Source organism: Geospiza fortis, unplaced genomic scaffold (assembly GCF_000277835.1).
Source record: "Geospiza fortis unplaced genomic scaffold, GeoFor_1.0 scaffold68, whole genome shotgun sequence".
NCBI lineage: Eukaryota > Metazoa > Chordata > Aves > Passeriformes > Thraupidae > Geospiza > Geospiza fortis.
The window spans coordinates 1,200,790-1,218,654 of record NW_005054489.1 but is presented as its reverse complement, the minus strand read 5'-3'; the positions used below and the strand labels follow the sequence as shown (position 1 = coordinate 1,218,654).

The 17,865-nt window shown below is 47.2% G+C and overlaps 2 protein-coding genes across 7 annotated transcripts in view; one reads left to right on the top strand and one right to left on the bottom strand.

The window, feature by feature from the left end:
- B3GAT1 (beta-1,3-glucuronyltransferase 1) overlaps positions 1-6,332 on the top strand; it is a 41,818-nt gene extending 35,486 nt beyond the window's left edge. For 5 of the 6 annotated variants that reach the window (XM_031063230.1, XM_031063229.1, XM_031063228.1 and 2 more), the window contains 2 exons: positions 2,709-2,826; positions 4,024-6,332. In XM_031063230.1, coding sequence (XP_030919090.1) covers positions 2,709-2,795 — 87 coding nt within the window. In that variant the 3' untranslated portion in view covers positions 2,796-2,826; positions 4,024-6,332. The remainder of the gene's footprint in view (positions 1-2,708; positions 2,827-4,023) is intronic. The other variant, XM_005428507.2, reaches the window with a different exon arrangement.
- Positions 6,333-6,819: 487 nt separating this feature from the next.
- The window catches only part of LOC102041069 (beta-galactosidase-1-like protein 2), a 27,366-nt gene continuing 16,320 nt past the window's right edge, over positions 6,820-17,865 (bottom strand). The window contains exons 11-20 of the mRNA XM_031063236.1: positions 17,445-17,582; positions 16,763-16,843; positions 16,132-16,238; positions 15,657-15,803; positions 14,828-14,899; positions 12,992-13,073; positions 11,130-11,217; positions 9,005-9,119; positions 8,006-8,122; positions 6,820-7,543 (exon numbers count right to left, since the gene is read on the bottom strand). Of these exons, the coding sequence (XP_030919096.1) occupies positions 7,457-7,543; positions 8,006-8,122; positions 9,005-9,119; positions 11,130-11,217; positions 12,992-13,073; positions 14,828-14,899; positions 15,657-15,803; positions 16,132-16,238; positions 16,763-16,843; positions 17,445-17,582 (1,034 nt within the window). The 3' untranslated portion in view covers positions 6,820-7,456. The remainder of the gene's footprint in view (positions 7,544-8,005; positions 8,123-9,004; positions 9,120-11,129; positions 11,218-12,991; positions 13,074-14,827; positions 14,900-15,656; positions 15,804-16,131; positions 16,239-16,762; positions 16,844-17,444; positions 17,583-17,865) is intronic.

Genomic DNA, 17,865 nt, shown 5'->3' with positions numbered 1-17,865 from the left:
GCATGCCTGCCAGGCTGATGGAAGGGGGGACATTCTGCTCCCCATTTTCTGTGGACACCCAGGGAACAATCTGCACTGAGCTCAGGCAGGGAGTACTAAAGCACAGACAGAGGCCCATGGGCATCATAATGCCACAGCTGGGGGACATTTTATTGTCAGGCTGCAGAACAGGGAGCAGAGCTGCCCTTTCAGCCTGGTGTCTCTTTTCTTCCCATTCTGTAGTTTCCATTTCAAACAACAAAAATTCCTGAATCCCTCCTGGGAGGGTCAGCTGGAAACCCTGTGATCCCTCCCACTGCAGGTTGGACACTTCTGTTTGTTTTTTTCATCTCCTGTTGGGAGCCAATGAATTGTTCTGCTGTGGAGATGGAGCTTTGTGACCTCCTAGAGCTGTTTTGAGACCTGTGACTCCAAATGTCAGGCCAGGAATGAGTGGAAGGGTTTTGCAGTTGTGTTTTTAAAGGGGAGTCCCTTGAGTGACCTCAAGGGTGATGTATGAAGTGATGTATGAAACCACTGCTCAGAAAAAGTCAGATATTTGGTCCCTCTCACTGTTTGGTCCCTTGTGAGAGAGCCAAAGCTTCTCTGAGGCATAAAACATGCTGCTTGTTGAAAAAAAAAAAAAAAACAAGCGCTGGCTGAAAGGAAAAGCAAATGTTTCTGTAGTAAATGGTGATCTACCTCCCACGTTAAGGAGCACAGCATGGAAAATGGTAAAAGCTGCTGTATCAAGCTGCAAACTCTGCAAATGGGTCAGTTTTAGCCCATTTAATCTGCCCTTTTTGGCATTTGGCTTTAAGAGAGCAGAAGTGGGCTCCAATTGAAGCAGAGCGCTGGTGCTGTGCAGTTGTGTTGCTGTGCTGCTGGAGTGTGAGCGAGCCCTGGGCCATAGCAGGGCTCAGTGAGGAGGGTCAGCAGTGCAAAGGGCTCTCTCTGAAGGGGAGAATTGGCTGCAGGATTTCTCCAGCACCTTTTAATCCTTTTGCCATCACTGCAGAGCCCTGAGAGGCACTCGTGAGCCCTGCTGGGTTTTGTCTTTTCCCGGGCATGCAGCGCAGTAATTGCAGCAGTGGGGAGAGCAGGGCTGGAATCAGGGGTGACTTTGATGAGCAGGCTCTGAAGTGCTTGTGGGGGATGATGAAATGGATTTTTGGACCCCCTCCAGCCAGCAGTTGGTCTCTACTGCTTCAGTATTAGCAGAGATTTAAGCTCCACGCAGGAGGTGACTGCTCACATCAGAGAGGAATTTGGTCAAACAAGCTCCTTGGGAAGGGGGGGAAGGTGCTCTGCTTGAACCAGGAGGGTTTGAAAGGGGCTTTGTTCATCCTTCAGAAGCAGAACGTGGCGTGGTTTTTCAGGAAGGCAGGCACTGGGTGGAAGAGGTTTGCAGGATTGGGTGAGCAGGGGATTGTCATGGCAACCAGAGGGAAACCCCACGAGGTGGGAAACAGCCAGGCACAGGTGAGGGGAAGCAGGAAACCTGTTTGGAGAGCATAAAGCTGCTCCCAGCAATGCTGGCTCGAGGAGGAAAGCAATGGGGATAATTGAGTATTTTAAGCAGCTTCCAGAACTGTCTGAGCACAGCAAGTAGAAACAATTTCCTACAACAGCCCCTCTGAAATACTCAAGCGCTACAGATTCTGCCAGTTCTCCTCCACAGATGTTGATCTCTCTGCAACTCTGCTGCCAAGACAGAGGGAAGCTTTTAGGAAAAGCTGCAGTTGTGTTTTAAGCAAGTTTGGGAGGGGTTTTAATCCTGGTACAGAATAGGGGTGGCTGTATGGGGGCAGCATTCCAAAGGGACTGGGGGGATCCAAAGGCTTTTGGGGGATCCATAGGGGAATGCTGGGTTATGAGAGGGTGTGTGCAGCCCAGAGTTTGTGGGAAGAAGGGAGGATTCTGGAGCCAGCTCCTGCTCAGCAGCTCGGAGGCTGCAGCAGCAGTGAGTCCTGCCCTGCTCAGTGACACTCAGTGGCTTTTTAGGCTCTGGAAAGGATTTAAAAGTGAAAAGAGAAGTGGTGGCTTTGTCTTTTCCCGGGCATGCAGTGCAGTAATTGCAGCAGTGGGGAGAGCAGGGCTGGAATCAAGGGTGGCTTTGATGAGCAGGCTCTGAAGTGCTTGTGGGGGATGATGAAATGGAGGTTGGAAATGAGGTTAGGGGGCAGACTGATGCCTGCTCCCCAGTCATGGATTTTCAGGGATGCGCTGAAGAATTCAGATTGTATTTCCCCCAGCCAAAGGCAGGGGTGGTGATGGAAGAGCTGGTGATGCCTCTTCCCTCCCAACATCCCCTAAATGTCAGGAATTTGCGTTTCCCCTCTGAGTGACTCCAAGGCCGAGGGTGTAGGTGATAACCAAGGAGCAGCTGAGGAGCTGTGGGAGGCAGGAATGTGATTCCAGGCTGGGAGGGAGCTGCCTTACCCCATTGGAAGGCTGATGAGCCTTTGGAGGGAGCTGCTGGATAACTACATGGAAGGAGCAGGTTAATGTCCCACGACAGCACACTGTAAATGGTGATTTCTGTGCACTGTGCATTCTGCAGAGCAGCAGCTCTGCCTAAATGAAGCTTTATGCAAAGCCCCTCTCAGCAGTGGATGCACCATTAGGCTTCAGGGTGGCTGCTTAAATTGCACTATTGATTTAATGTGCAGGAATATTTCCTAGCGCACTGGAGAGCTGCAGCTAATGACTTCTGCTGGCTTCCTCAGATTTTAGTGTGGCACACAAGGACAGAGAAGCCTGTGCTGGTGAACGAGGGCAAGAAAGGATTCACAGATCCCAATGTGGAAATCTGACTGTGCATGGCTGAGCAGAGACCAACTCCAGGTAAGAGCTGTTTCTAACAGCACTGAGAAGCTACACAAGGGCAGGAGAAAGAGAAAAGCTCTTTTAAATGTGTTTAATTTCCATTTTTCACAACCCTGACCTTCCCTTACTGCTAAACCTCTCAAGACCATTCATTAATCTCTCTTTTTTAAAGTTAATCCATTTTTAAGACAAAATACCTGCTGAGAGATTGAGGGGAAGAAAAATGCAGGGAGTAGGAGTTTAGGCAGAAGTTGCGGCATTAAGAAAAATCCTTGTGTAAACAAGGTTGCCTTATTAACTTTCATATAGCTAAAGCACGGGGTGAAGGGTGTGGATTCATCCACCTGCAAACACCTGAGGGAAGCTAAAGCAGTAGCAGCAAAAAGCTTTTTGGTCAGGCAGAAGCTTTCACTGAAGGAAATATTTAATTCAGGCCCACACTGAAACCACAGAGAGGCAGTGATGAGTATGGAAGGTGTGGATTGAGCCCTGCCTGATGTGTTTGTTCACCTGAGGAGAGCATGGGGTTCCTTTTCCAGTGGAAAGGAGGAAAGAGCACACACATTGATGTTTGTTCATGCCCTGGGTGTTCCTGCAGCTGGTTTGCAGGAGGATGAGCAGCTCACTTGTATCTGCAGCCTGTGGAGTTGCCCTTCATTCTTATGGGCAACAAAATAAATGCACAACTCCCTTCCACTGGAGTGTAGAACCAGGCCTGGAGGGAGAGGAGGTTGCTGCTCTTGAGTCCTGAGAAACAGGAGCAGGAAGGGGGTAGATTTGCTCAGCGGTGGTGAATTTTTACCTGCAGTGAGCTCCCTTATGTCCCATTCCCTGGGGGAAGCAGGATGGAGCCCTGGCTGCTGCTCTGTGCCCTTGGCAGGGCAGGAGGAGAGCCTGCACCAGCTCCTCTGGGCCAGGGAGAGGCTGTGCACAGGGGCTGCAGCTCTCCAGTGCTGCTCCCCCTGCCCAGGCAGCACAAACTTGGGATCTGCAGTGGCACAGGGCTTTGGGATGGTCCTGCAGTGGCACAGGGCTTTGGGATGGACCGGCAGTGAGGCACAGGGCTTTGGGATAGCCCTGCAGTGAGGCACAGGGCTTTGGGATGGCCCTGCAGTGGCACAGGGCTTTGGGATGGCCCTGCAGTGAGGCACAGGGCTTTGGGATGGCCCTGCAGTGGCACAGGGCTGATACCCACGCTGTTTGTGTCTCTTGCAGAAGATTTCTTCATGCACAGCCTGCCAGGTTCCTCTCCACAGCACCCACCCAGCCAGCCAGGCAGGAGCCAGGAGCTCTGCTGACTCCCACGAGTTTTAGCCTTCAACAAAACCAAGCACCACTGCATACATGAAGTCCCCGGATCCCCTGCCCCTCCTCCTGGGCTCCGGAGGTGGAAAACAAAGCACAGCAAGGCAGGACTGGCAGCTCCCGGCCCCAGGCTCCGGCTGGAATGTGAGGAGGGATGTGCCAGCACCTGGCTGAGGGTGAGAGCCACAGCAGTGGCCCCTGGGGACTGGTTTTGCTGAGCAACACGAACTTTGTGGCCGTGTGTGAGACAGCCTGAGCAGCTCTCTGGCCGTGGAGGGAACAGCTGCCTTCCTAGATGGCACCTTAGCCCTTAATTTTCAACCTCCTTTAATCAGTGTTTGTTACGCTGCACAAGAGGGGAAGGGTTTGGGGAGGGGGAAAACAAGGCAGGTTAGAACAAACCCTTGAAGCATCACTGTTCTCTGCTTCCCTCTCCTTTTCCTTCCTCAAACAGTTTGGAGGGCACCCTGATGTTCCTCTGTGGTCATGGAATCCTGGAAGGGTTGGGGTGAAAGGGACTTTAAAGGCCCTCTGGTCCAAGCCCCTGCCCGGGGCAGGGACACCTTCAGCTGGACCAGGCTGCTCCTGGCCTGGAATATTCCCAGGGATGGGGCATCCCCACCTCTCTGGGCAGCCTGTGCCAGTGTGACACCTCCCTGACTGTAAAAAATGTCCTTATATCTAATCTATCCTCTTTGAGTTTAAAACCATCAACCCCTGTCCTAGCCCTGCTAAAATGTTTGTCCCCATCTTTCTTAGAAGACCCCAGAGTGGGACAGGATCAGGGGGCTGCTGATCACCACCAGTTCACCACTGAGCCTGATGGAGTCGTGTCTCCAGCATGTGGATCTCCAAAAATGCTAAAATAATGGGAAGTTGGGTTTAATGAGATTGTGGGGGCTATACACCATAATATTCATCCACATCTGGGTCCTGTTTGGCCCTAATTTGGTTCCCATTAGGTGTGGGATTCTCTCAAGGGTGCTCCTATATAAAGGCAAATTTCCACTCTTAAAAAATAAAACTGCTTCAAACTAGAGATTGAACACTAAGAGGTGAATTTAGTGCATTTCCCATTTGACTGGAGTGTATCTTCCAGCTCCTTCTTCTGCTACTGCAGAGCTGGTGTGAAGTCACCCTGGAGCAGTTCCCAGTCCCCTTTGATGGAGAGCAGCACCCTTGGGAAGGGGATCCTGGGCTCAGGGCTCTGCTCATTCACCATCTGGTGGTGATGCCACCATGGGTGACTCTGTTTGAGACTGCCAAACTTGCTGAGATAAAAACTGAGACACAACAGGCCCCTTCTCCCCAGCCAAAACCCATAAATTCCCTCCTCCTCCTCCATAACTGTTGTCAAACCTTTGTCACCCCCCCGCCGCTGTCCCAATTCCTTCAAAAATTTTGAAGCACAATTTTACCTTTGAACTGAGGGAAAAATGTAATCCTGCAATAGACTTGGTTATTTTTAGCCCTAACACATAGAACTATTAAAATGCTCTGGGTTTGATTGTTGGCTTCACAGTGCAGAAGTCTCCCCTTGGACTAATGACATTGTGTATTTCCTGATATTTCAAAGGAAAAATATTTTTTGTAAGTTATTTTCTCTCACTGTATATCAGAACCATTGGGGAAAAGTCTCATTCTTTAGTTCCCAGCCACAGAAGCCTTTACAAAAATGTTCCTTTTAGATGCAATGGCTGAAGCACCACTTGGAAAGAAAGTGTTGGATGCTGCTGGCTGCTCTATGGGAACAGGTATTGTTACCTTGGATTAAAACTCTGCACTCAAGTAGATTTATTCTCTTACTGTACTGGCCTTCCAAGCTCCCTTCAGTCTGCAAACCCTACAGTGGAAAGAGACATTTTTCAAGGACTACCAAGTTTTCATAGCATTGAAATAGTTTCCAGCTGATGTCCTCTCCAAGCTGCATGTTTTGGTTCACTGATCTGAATTCCAGTCCCTGCTGGGTTCCAACCTTTCCTCCTTGGAAGGAAATAACAACTTTCAGAAAAATGCAAAGGATGGAGTGCTGAACACAGCCCTGCACATTTGCTCTGCCCACAGGAGCCTGGGTCTCAGCTATCCCAGAGTTGCTGTGGCCCTGGGGAGCAGAGACAGACCTGGCCAGGATGGAGTGTGTTCCAGCTGCACTGTCTGTTCTCAGTTTTAAACAAACTGTATTTAAATTTGTTAAATAAAATGATGGTTTCTAAGAGCCAGAATAGCCTGCACCTCCCTTACAGACACAGTCTGGTGTTTCTCCTGGTACTGGCACAGAAAGCAGAGACTCCTTGGAGGTTTTGAAGGATTCACAGCTCAGGTTTGATCTCCCCCTCTCCCTAAGGAGGCTGCAGCTCCTCTGTGCCTGGAGCTGCTGAATTAAAACAATGTCATGTTTACCTAAATCCCACATTTCTGTTTAGAGGGACAAAAAGAAAGAAAAACCAAGACCCAAGATCCCACAGCAGCTTTAAGGAGGAAGCAGGGATGAGTTTTCCCACTTGCAGTCCCTTTGCTTCTACCCCAGCCAAAATCTGATCCCTGCTCATTTTCCAAGGGGGAATTCCATCTTTAGGTGCTTCACAGTGTGAGCACTGCTGGAGAGGGGACTGCAGGACCCCTCACTTGTTCTTTTCTCCTCCTTGGAAATTCTCATTCCTGCCTGGCCTGAAACATAATGATACATTTGATAGAAGACAAAACACATCTCGCTTTTTAAAATTTTCTTTTTTTCCTTTTGAGAGAGAGACAACCTCCATAATAAAACTCAGTGGAAAAAAAGCTGAAATTAAAAGTCATTTGACAACCACCTTGCCTTGCAACAAGGGAACACGTAATGGCCTTTTTTGCAGAGAGACTTGCTAAAATTTGCCTCAAAATGGTTTCCCACACCTGATTACTCACTTGTTCACCAACTGTTTTCTCCCTACCTAATTATAAAAACGAGGAGGCCAAGGATAGCACATTTTGAAAGTCCCTGGAAAGCTGAGTTCAGCTTCCAGTTCAGATGGCTTCAGTTCTTTCTGTCTCTCTCTCTCTCACCTGCCTCCAGCACCTTTTTACTCCCCCACATCCACCAGATGGTCCAGAACATGCTCAGCCATCCGGGCTGGGGGCCTCAGCAGGGCAGGGGATGAGCTCCATCCACCCATCCATCCATCCATGGAGCAAGGGCGCTACTTCCTCGCTGTCCTCTCCTCTGACCTCACTGCCAGAGGGCAAATCCTTCCCCTGGCTCTGGTGGAGATGAGCATGCCCAAGTGCTGAGCCATCAGGTCCCCAGCCATGCAAGCAGGAGTGCTCAGGGTGAGCCAAACGTGGGAAAGGAGCTCTCAGCCCACCCTCAGTCCACGTACTGGGTCCGTCCCAGGTAAGGGATGTCCACGGACTGGATGATCCGGCCCGCCGTGCGCTCCTCAAAGATCACAATCTGCACAGGAGAGAGAGAAAACCCCTTCTTGCAAAGCCTGGGGGGCTGCAAAGATGCTTAGGAGAAGCATATTCAAAACTCCATTTGAAGCACCATTTAAAGAGCTCAGTCAGTGTGGTCTAACAGGGACTGAGGCTCTGCCTTGGGGATGAAGCAGCATCACATCAGGTTTGGGTTGATTTCCAACCTGAGGCTGAGCTGTGAAGTTCAGCTGCCATCCCTGTCAGCCTTTAACGGCTGTCAGAGTCAGGGCCAGCTTTGGAGCAGCACCTTCCCTCGTTTTCAAAGATCTCAGGAGACAGCACTGTCCTTCCCCTCTATTGCACTTTCAGCACTGTCCTTCCCCTCTACTGCACTGGCTTTCAGCTAAAGGATAATTGCTGTCCTGTGTGTGTCTGGCTCTTTGGGACAAGGATCTTTAACAACCCCAACAGGCACAGAGCAATCCCAGCAGTCTCTCACCTCATTGCCCCCTCTCCTTAGCCAGGGCCCAGGAAGGTAGAGAGTTTCCTGAGGTCCAATCTTCCAGTATCTTCCCAGGTTCTGACCATTGACAAACACCACTCCTTTCTCCCAGCCCTGGAATCAAGGCAGAACATGGAATTACTGATGCAGATCTGCTGCCTCGTTAGCATCCCCACAGGAAACCAAATCTGCTTTCACACTTGCATTCTTTCCAGCCACTTTCTGCAGGTTTTCTGCTTGCTTTCCCTGTGCAAATCCCTGCAGCCAGGAACATTTAAACAAGCCCTGTTGAACAGGACTTATCCTTAATGTGCTCATTAAAAGGATAAAGCTTTCAAAAATGTGCAATTTGTGACTCGTGCCTGTATAGGATAGTTTCTTCCCTTTGAACAAACAGGCCTTTATTCCTTCCCAATCATATGGAATATCTGCCCTCACCTCTTTCCCAGGTGACAGAAAAACTGAATTGCTGCTGGCTGGCCTGATTTACAGCAAATAGAATTTTCCCAATTCATGGGAAAGTGAGCAGGACAGTAAGGCTGGGCACAAGGTTGGCTCCAAGGGAGGGAAATCAGAGGAGTAAGTTTAATAATATTTAAGATCTCATGTGAAGTTCTATGCAGTCTCCCACAGAAGCATGACAGGAATGCTAACTCCCATGCCATGGCCACAAAGAAGTGACTCTTTCCGTGTCACACTGAGGAGACAGGAATAAAACAAGGCCCTCCTTTATTTTCTGTGCCCATTACTCCTCTGCAACTAGAAAACAGCATTTGCATGCCAGTAAAATAAGACTGAAGTGGCCACTGGCAGCTTCGCAGGGTCAGTTTTCTCACAGGACCTCTCCAGACTGAACAGAATTACCTGGAGGAGGCCCTCGGAATAATTCCCTAAGAGAGAGGGGGAGCCTACAGACACACAGATCAGTCAGAGTTGTTGCACTAGTCTCTCTAACCAGTTTTTTTTTAAACTTGCCCAAGAAGAACCAGGACTTGCCTGCAGCTTCAGGAAGGTGTCCTGTGGCTGCTGCTCTATCCACAGCCTCCCGCGGAAGAACGCCGGCCCCACGAAATAATCCGGGACACTGCTCCAGCCAGACACGTGCTGCAGGCTGCAAGAGAGGGACAACTCACAGCCCACGGGGGCCACCTGCCTGTCCCCACCACCCACAGCCCTGGCAGGCCAAGCTGGGCTGCAGAGGAGATACCTGGGGCTGTCACCACCTCTGATGTCACCATTTCAATGCTTTTTACAAGAGCGCGTGGTGATGGGACAAAGGGGAAAGGATTCAGGCTGGCAGAGAGCAGGTTGGGATTGGATAGGGACAACTCACAGCCCACGGGGGCCACCTGCCTGTCCCCACCACCCACAGCCCTGGCAGGCCAAGCTGGGCTGCAGAGGAGATACCTGGGGCTGTCACCACCTCTGATGTCACCATTTCAATGCTTTTTACAAGAGCGCGTGGTGATGGGACAAAGGGGAAAGGATTCAGGCTGGCAGAGAGCAGGTTGGGATTGGATACTGGGAGAAAATTCTTCCCTGTGAGGGTGTGAGGCCCTGGCAAAGGTTGCCCATAGTATCTGTGGCTGCCCCATCCCTGGAAGTGCCCAAGGCCAGGTTGGAGCACCCTGGGATGGTGGAAGGGGTCTCTGCCCATGGCAGGGGTGGGGTGAGAGGATCTCAAAGGTCCCTTCCACCCAAACCATTCTGGGATAAAAGCTCTGCTTCATGTTGGCTGCTGAGGATCCTCCAGATCTGCTAGGGTGCTTGAAATGTCTGTGGCTTGCTAAAGGAGACTGCAGAACCGACAGGATTCGAAGCAGACACTCCTGCCACGGCTCCTGGCGAGGAACACAAACACATCCGTGCAGTGTGCAGCAATCAGGGGAAATCTGACAGGATTTCTTACCTGTGGCAACAGTTTGGGAGCAGGGCACAAGCAGAAGAGGGAATAAGGAGAGAAGAATCCCACAGAAGCCTTGAGCTCCTGTAAGAACATGTTCCCTGCAGCCCTTACAAACTGCATCTCTTGGACTGGGGGAAGTTATTGATCCAGTGCAGCCTGGCTGCTACTGAATTATTCAACTAAAAGCCTGTGACAGCTCCTTTCACAACACTCCTCTCCCTCCTCCCCCGAGGGGACTGTGAGCTGATTGTGTTTCAGTGCTGCTGGTCAGCAGCCAGGAGCTGAGGCTGGTGGTGACTAATCTTGCTTTTGTTTGGCCGTGGCAGTTCACTTGCTTTAATGCTCCTCACTGGAAATATTCCTCTAACACCCTGCAGTCCAAAAAGGCTGTGAGTTACCCCATCAATAAGAATCCTTCAGGTAGCCCCTCAGCACCTGGTAAAACTGCCCTGAGGCATTTCAGAATGTGGACTTTTTCCTTTTAAAAGCCTTCTTGGTTTAAAGAGAGTGGCCTCTCTCTCTCCCTCCTACACAAAATGGGGCAGCTGTGATATCTTGGGGGATGTACATAAGTTGCTTGCTGGTATTAAAACATCACTGAAAAGAGTGTCTCTGGATTGTGGCCAGAGTCCATAGGGCATCTGCTGCCTGAAACATTTGCTGAGGTTTTCTCTATGTGCTGACAGAGGCTCTTCAACATCCCCCTGCTAAATTTCCACCCTTGAATTAAAGCAAAACAACATAAAAGAGAGGGAGCCATCTGGATTGTTAATGCACTATCAGTAGCTTTCTAGAATTAATCCATCCCTTGCCAGGCTGAATTACTAAATATATCAGCCAGATTGGTAATTTCCAGAAAGACCCAAAATTTCCAACATGTGGGTGTGAGGGGATCCTTCCCTTTGGATAAGCCTGGATTTACCTACCTGATCTCACCCTGCTGCAAGGAAACCTTTAAACCCTGCACAGTGGGATTAGATTTCTCCCTAAATGATGGTATGGATCAGCTGGCACCAGTTCCTGCACTATTTCAGGCAAAAGTACCAACAAAACTATCAGTGCAAAAATCCACCTCCCCACTGTTACCTCATTTAGCTGCTCCCCATTAGACACTGCACTGCTGGAAAGCAGGTGGTTTGAAATGAAGAAAAAAGGTTAAAATCCCACAAAAAAAAAGGATTTTGTAGAAAAAAAAAAGGTTAAAATCCCACAAACCTTTTCATGAAGGCAGGTTTCATCTCCAAACTGTAAATCTTGAAGTTCCTCAAGGGGGTTTTATTCAAGAAGATGTCACCAATTAAGCCTGTGAGAGCAATGGGGGTAATGAGGAGTTGAGGAACAGCTAAAGCTGATGGATTTTGCTATTTGAATCTGAGGAACAGCGGGAGATGGAAAGCAGCCACGTTCTGCAATGGAATTAGAGTCCATATGGTCCCATTGCTCATGCAGATTGAGTGGGGAGCATCTCTGAACTCTGCACTCTCCATTCCCTCCCTTCCTCAGCTCAGCAGGACCTCCAACTCTCCCAGCAGAACCCCCTGGGATGTGCTGGGGCTTGTGGGGCTGGAGCTGACCATGCACAGATTTTTTTAAAGCAGTCAATCACTTTTTAAAGCAGTCAATCACTTCTCTACCAGGCACAGCAAAACATAACTGAGCCAGCACCAACACCCAGGGCTGCTCCAAGGCTTTTCATCCCAGGATTTAAGGTACCTGAAGAAGTCATTCACCTTTAGCAGCCTTTTGTTCAGGCAAAGCCTGCTCCTAATCACAGCTCTGAGGCTGCCTGGGCAGCACTGAGGTTTATGCAACGTTTCTGCATAAAATATAATCGATACAGTCACGTGCCTAACTCCATTAATCTATTTTATAGAGCTTTTGCACATAGTTCCCCACTAAAATAGAATCAAGCCCTTCCAGCCCCACCACTGTGTGTGAGAGGCTTGAGCATTTCAGTCAATTCTGCTCCAGGGGATGCAGTTCCCTCCTCCTGACATTGTGTGAGCTTTTAAATGGTGTGATTCTCCAATATCAACCTCTCAAGGGAAAACACAGATGAAAAAAGGTATTTTCCTTCCCTCCCTGTGAAGTAATATGCTCAGAGAGCAAGAGAAAGGGAGCTGAGCATCACCTAGGAAACCCAGAGCAGAGCAAGAGTCACTGATAGCCCTGGGTTTAGCAGTACCCTTATAAAATAAACTTTGGTGCAGGGCACTGAGCAGCCACTGCTTTTCCTCTGATCACTGCAGACAGGGGGGAGGATGTTTTTTAACTCATTCCCACTCTGTTGTAGCCCAGCTCCCCCACATACATGGTGTTAACAAACACCTGCAGAACAGAGCACAGGAGAGCTGGGCAGGAAATTGTCTCTGCTTGAACCCAGAACTCAGGTGTCCATAACTGTGCCACTGTCAGCAGAGGTGGGAATAAAATAATCAAAATATTCTCAGGACACTCAACATTCTGATAATTCTGTTTAAATATAAGTTCTGTTTTAATTCTGTTTAAATATAAATATTTAGCAAAGTGGAACTGGAAATTAGCAACTGGAAGTTGCTCTGATGAGCAGAGCTCATCAATGATGTCATAACCACATCCCTCCAGCTGGATTTGGGCAGGAAATTGTCTCTGCTTGAACCTAGAACTCAAGTATCCATAACTGTGTCACTGTCAGCAGAGGTGGGAATAAAATAATCCAAATATTCTCATGACATTCAACATTTTGATGTTTAAAGATGTTGTAAGTTCTAGCAAAGTGAAGTGGAACTGGAAATTAGCAACTGCTCAACAATGATGTCACAATCACATCCCTCAGCTGGGTTTGGGCAGGAAATTGTCTCTGAACCCAGAACTCAGGTGTCCATAACTGTGCCACTGTCAGCAGAGATGGGAATAAAATAATCCAAATATTCTCAGGACACTCAACATTCTGATTTTTAAAAATGTTACAGGTTTTAGTAAAGTGCAACTAGAAATGAGCAATTGAAGTTGCTCTGATGAGCAGAGCTCATCACTGATGTCACAATCACATCCCTCAGCTGGATTTGGGCAGGAAATTGTCTCTGATCCAGACCCACCTTTCCTCTGCTCGTTCAGGGCCAGCCCATAATTGACACGGCCACGGTTCTCCACCAGCAGCCTCAGCTGCCTGAAGCCCTGCTGAAAACAAACAAGGACAAACATCAGCTGCACCAGCCCTGCCCTCAGCAGAGGTGCTGAAGGGGGAAATGGCACCACTCCCTTTGGCAGCTGCAATTTATAAATTTACTTTCAAGTTCTCTATCATTGCTGCTGCTTTTTAATGAAGCAATGGGATTATCTTGGGTTACGAATTTATTGTTTAGATAAACATCAGTCCCAGAGGCTGTGAGATTTTAAAGGAGTAAGTAGCTGGCTATAAAGCAGTCACAAGCTCTTTGTTACAAGACAATACATAACTTTCTAATCTAATGGACAGATGCTACAAGGTTTATTTTGCTTTACTAACATCATCTTTCCTTACTTCTACTGCACTCTGGATACTTTTACTAAATAGGCTGTTTTCTCACATCCACACATATGCTTCTATTATAACTCTTAGCTTATTCTATACAACCACATCCTACATTATAAACCCTTCAACATCTTATCAATAGTTTCCTATATTATAAACCTTCACTGTTTTGTCAATAGTTTCCTACATTATAAACTCTTCACCATTTTATCAATAGTTTCCTACACTATAAACCTTCACCATCTTACCCAATACAATTTCCAACATTATAAACCATTCACATCAATAGTTTCCTACAATTTAAACCCTTCACCATCTTATCAATACTTTCCTACATTATAATCTCTTCACCATTTTATCAATAGTTTCCTACACTATAAACCCTTCACCATCTTATCAGTTTCCTATATTATGAACCCTTCACCATCTTATCAATAGTTTCCTACATTTTAAACCCTTCACCATCTCATCAGTTTCCTACATTATAAACCCTTCACTATCTTACCCAATACAGTTTCCTACATTATAAAGCCTTCACCATCTTATCATCAATAGTTTCCTACATTTTAAACCCTTCACTCTCTTACCCAATTCAGTTTCTCACTTAAGGCATATTCTTACTTACAACTATAGAAACAAAAGTTTATGATTTTTCTACTTAATGTCTGTGTACTTTATTTTTACATCAACCCAAGGCTGCAGATCAAACCCTCCTGTATCTGTAGAAGTTTCTGTCTTTCCCTTTCCCACAGTTCTCTACTGCAAACAGGGAGGAACTCAGAGCCTTTGCACAGATTTCTGGTTTGGTTGTTGTTTTTTTTTTTTCATCTTGAATTTTTAATTCCCATTTTGATAGCACCCACAGAGGCAGAAATGGAGTTTGACACAGGACAGGCTCGTGCCATAAACTCTCCCACAAGCCCTAAGAACAACAATGCACCCACCCCCTCAGCTGCTGCACAGCCCCACAGCTCTGGTGAAATGTGCTCAATCAATAAAGTGTTCTTAGTGCCAGCTTCTGCCAGGGTAAAACTGCTCTCAGAGCTAAAGAGAGACATTCTTCCTCATTTAATTTCAGACCCAAGGGCCTCCAAAGCCCCTTAAAACCTGCCTTGTGCTAAGGAAGAAGCAGCCTGCAGAGATTTAATCGGCAATAACAGGGTACAGGTACTCAATGCTGTGGCTGTGTAGAAGGCTGGCAAATTTTCTGCAGCAAGGGCTGCAATAACTTGAATTTTCTCCATGGAAAAGCATTCAGATCCCAATTTTCAATCACAAATGGTAATCTAGCAGTGAAATCCCATTATTTGTGTCTGATTAGGGTACCAAGCTAGTCTGGGGTAGGAGGAGGTGCCTTTCTGAGCCTTCTCCCTTTTCAGTGATCTTGTTATCCACACCCTGAGCAATTCCCTGGAGTTACCTGTCCCTCAGGAATGGAGAGCTCCACTGAGTTGTAGTCCAGCTCCCCCACATACATGGTGTTAACAAACACCTGCAGAACAGAGCACAGGAGAGCAGAGCTCATCAGTGATGTCACAATCACATCCCTCAGCTGGGTTTGGGCAGGAAATTGTCTCTGCTTCAAATTAGAACTCAAATGTCCATAACTGTGTCACTGTCACTGTGCCATGTCAGATGGGAATAAAATAATCAAAATATTCTCAGAACATTCAACATTCTGATGTTTAAAAATGTTACAAGTTTTAGCAAAGTGGAACTGGAAATTTAATTAGAAGCTGTGAGGGTTTGGGGCTTAGCTGAGAAGTGGAAATTTGGTGTTTTCTCCCCATTTGCTGCCTCCACCCATGCTGAGCGAGCCCTGTGCCCCTACCTGTGCCTGGTCCTAACTGTGTCAATTTCAGCATAGGTGGGAATAAAATAATCAAAATATTCTCAGAACATTCAACATTCTGATGTTTAAATATAAGTTTTAGCAAAGTGGAACTGGAAATTAGCAACTGGAAGTTGCTCTGATGAGCAGAGCAACTGCTCACCAATGATGTCACAGCTGGATTTGGGCAGGAAATTGTCTCTGCTTCAAACCAGAACTCAAGTGTCCATAATTGTCAGCACAGGTGGGAATAAAATAATCAAAATATTCTCAGGACATTCAACATTGTGATGTTTAAAAATGTGACAGGTTTTAGCAAAGTGGAATTGGAAATTTAATTAGAAGCTGTGAGGCTTTGGGGCTTAGCTGAGCAGTGGAAATTTGGTGTTTTCCCCCATGAGTGAGCCCTGTGCCCTACCTGAGCCCGGTCCCGGACGTGGTCCCTGCTGTGCAGGTGTCCCCCCCCAAAAATGACAGTCTCATAGAGCACATATCCATAGGGCTGCCCAATGCTGTCGTTCAGATGCAGATTCTCCATGTTCACGGGGAACTCTGACTTGATGGGCTGCAGAGGAGAAGCAAATTAAACATCAGGAGTGGAAATTCTTGTAGGGGCAGCTCATTTAAAGCTTCACTCTGCCACAGGTGAGAGCCTCCCAACCCAAAATCCCTCCTGACCAAAGTACCAGAAAAAGGAGCCAAGGACTTGCAAAAGTGCAATTCCAAGAGAACAGAAGGAGCAGTGAAAAAAGGGAGAGAAAAGATTTGCTGCTTTTGCATATCCTTGGTAAAAAATCCCCTCAACCTCATCCTTTTGGGATAAGGCAGAGCTCAAATTGCTCTAAAAGTTGATGCTTTTTAGGTCTGGGATGCAGTAAAAGAGGTGTCAGTACCTGTAAAAGTGCTGGCAGCACATCCCACAGAGAGATGTACTGGTGCAAGAGGATGGCACCATAGGAGGCCTTGCTCTCAATCATGGGAGGCAGAGGAAGGGGCTGGCCTGGGGTGCAAAAAGAAAGATGGAACAAAGATTTCAGACAACACAAATTCAAGATCCCTCCCTTGAACTCAAGATACCTCCCTCCCAGAACTCCCTTGTCCTCGCATCCTTAATTCCCAACCAAGCAGAGCCCCAGAAGGGCCAGTTTCAATAATTCCCAATCCATCCCCAGTTTCAGCAATTCCCAACCAAGCAGAGCCCCAGAAAGGCCAGTTTAAATAATTCCCAATCCACCCCCAGTTTCAGTAACTCCCAACCAAGCAGAATGCCAGAAGGGCCAGTTTCATTAATTCCCAAGCAAGCAGAGCCCCAGAAAGGCCAGTTTCAATAATTCCCATCCAAGGAGAGCCCCAAAAGGATCCGTTTCAATAATCCCCAACCAAGCAGAGCCCCAGAAAGGTCAGCTTCAGTAATTCCCAATCCATGCCCAGTTTCAATAATTCCCACCCAAACAGAGCCCCAGAAGGGGCAGTTTCAGCAATTCCCTGACTGAACAGTGCTGTGGCTCCTGGGTTGCTGATTACCAATGACCATGCTGAAGAGTTGTCTCAGCTTGAAGAATTTGGATGTGTAGTCCCCAGCCTCTGTCAGCACAGCATCATAATCTGGAAAAGCAGAACAGCAGCACGTGTTTTGAAAACATAAAGCAGCTCTGGGATGGCTTCATGCAAGAAATAAAAGCCCCAGGCACAATTTTCATGGCATTGTCTGCAGAATGGAAATCTGTACACTTTAATCTGAGTGAACATCACTAAACAGCCACAAAATTCCTTAAATTAGAGAAGAGCCATTCACACTTTCAGAGATCTAATTTGCACATATTCAGAATTTCACACAGGATAAAGTCAACAATTAACTATTTTAACCACAGGGTGTTAGGATGAAAAGAGATTTATGGTAAAATTTGACTTTGTAAAATTTAAAAAATGGTGTTTTGGATCATCATCTCTCCCTAGAAAAAAGAGATATCAATTCATCATCTGTGACAGCTCTGTTTAAAATTCAGAATAAGGGAATCCCCCACTTCCTGGAAGGGTTGGGAATTAGAATCACTCATGTAAACTCCCTTTTAGACAGGAATTTACTTCTGGGCTGTGTCCTACCTCATCTCTCAGGACAAAGTGGTTGTGATGATCACTCCAGAGTGTGGCTGGTTACTGTCCCCAGCCCAGGGCAGGCAGAGCTGCACAGGCAAAACAAACTCACCATAACTGGTGACATCTGACTTGTACTCATCAGCTTCCAGAGCCCCGTTCATGAAACCAAAGTTGGTGCCTCCATGGAACATGTAGAGGTTGATGGATGCTCCTGTTTTGAGAATGCTTTCTACAGTATTCACCATCTCTGCAAAAAAAAAAAAAAAAAAAAAAAAAAATTTTTTGCAGTGCCAGGGAGGCCACAGACACAAATCTGGGCCAGGAACTGAAATCAGACAAGTTCTGGTCACTCCTGTCAGTCACAGTGATTTGTGTTGTGATTTGCATCTTGCCCTAAGTAAGCCACATCTACTGATGCATTTAAATACTAAATTTATTTAGTATTATTATTAAATACTAAATTATTTGAATGTATTAAATATTAAATAATACATTCAAATAATCCTCTTCTCCAGGTGAAAAAGGGGTAA